The sequence below is a fragment of the Cyprinodon variegatus genome, unplaced genomic scaffold, assembly GCF_000732505.1.
Source record: "Cyprinodon variegatus isolate N-32 unplaced genomic scaffold, C_variegatus-1.0 Scaffold664, whole genome shotgun sequence".
Lineage (NCBI taxonomy): Eukaryota > Metazoa > Chordata > Actinopteri > Cyprinodontiformes > Cyprinodontidae > Cyprinodon > Cyprinodon variegatus.
The window spans coordinates 370,504-371,913 of NW_015151117.1; the positions used below are offsets into that span (position 1 = coordinate 370,504).

General features: G+C 36.1%; 1 protein-coding gene across 1 annotated transcript in view; it reads right to left on the reverse strand.

Moving 5' to 3' along the window:
* LOC107097000 (EH domain-containing protein 3) overlaps positions 1 to 1,410 on the reverse strand; it is a 21,266-nt gene that overhangs the window by 3,233 nt on the left and 16,623 nt on the right. The window contains exon 5 of the mRNA XM_015393948.1: positions 999 to 1,098. Coding sequence (XP_015249434.1) covers positions 999 to 1,098 — 100 coding nt within the window. The remainder of the gene's footprint in view (positions 1 to 998; positions 1,099 to 1,410) is intronic.

Consider the following 1,410-nt stretch of genomic DNA (forward strand, 5'->3'; position numbering starts at 1 on the left):
TCGTCATTTCTAAACACCTCAAATAATGAGAAAAATACAATTTCATATCGTCTATTTGAGTATACTTTATGCCAACATTGAAATATACTGTTTAAAAATGGTAAACATTGTCTTTTCCACAACAGTTATTCCATCACTATATAAGATATATTCATATATAATAAAATATAATTTCATTAAAGCCACAATAGGTTAATTTTTTAAAACATTGTGGTGAAGAAGAACAAATCAGAAATAGGTGATGGATTTAATCATGACTGAACATGACTTGAGTTGGAGAATCAGCCTTATTTTACTGGGACTTTATGTGACAGACCAGCACAAACTAGTGAAATAGGAAGAAGACGACCAACAATATTTTTCCAAAGGAAAAAGAAACATATCTGCAAAAGGTTGACCCCTATCCAGCTGTTAACATAGGTTACCTAATCTAATCTTGGTTTAATCCAGCTGTTCTGTAAAGGCCTCATTGTTAATTGAAGTGAGCAAACAGCTTTATAAAGATGAAGGAACATTCAGGGAAAAGGCTGTAGACTAGTTTAAGACAAGGTTTGGTTATAGAACCATAAGTTTTAAACCTCTCACAGAGAAACGATCAATCCACCAAAAACCTGAAAGCATGTAGCACCGCTGCAGACCCCCCGACCCCAGACCCTAAACCCCAAATTGCTAGACCAAGGAAGAAGACCATTTATCTGGAGCTTCTTTAACAAAACGAAAGTCATCAACCTTCAATGAACAGCCTCTGGTCACTCCACTTTGCAGCCTCTAATAAGATGGAGCCGTGTTTGAGAAAAACATATAAGAATTGGTGTTTCAATATATTTAAGATTTGTTAATTGGTTAATGATAAACCTAAATCTAGCTTTAGAGAGACTTCAATATTTCTGTTAAAGACATTTTCTAGATAATGTGACTGAGCCTAAAGTGTTTTATGAGGAGGAACCTACAAATTAGATGAAACCCAATGTAGTTTCAGACAGGTGTTCCGACATTACCTCAGGGGTGTTGACTATTTTCCCCAGCGACCACATCAAGGCACCGTACACCCTCATCAACTGCTGGGTCTCAATCTGGTCCGCCTTGTTCAACACAACTCTGGAGAAAATGACAGAAAGCACAGCTGGAACAGGCTGACACACGACTCATGAAAATATTGTGAGAACATCAGTTATGCTTGAACTAAAGCCAAATAAGGAACATTGAGAGGGTTATTTCACATTTTCTGTGACAAAAATTTCAGACTAAAAACTTTAGAGGCTTCTTTTATTTGTATCCAGATCATTTTATCATAAAGTTTTTTTTCCCCCCTGTAGATTCAAATTGATGCTTAATTAATTCTCCGGGGAGCTCTTGGATTTTGATGGGTCATCTTTATTTAATCTGTTAACCTTGTCCTGATAATTTGAG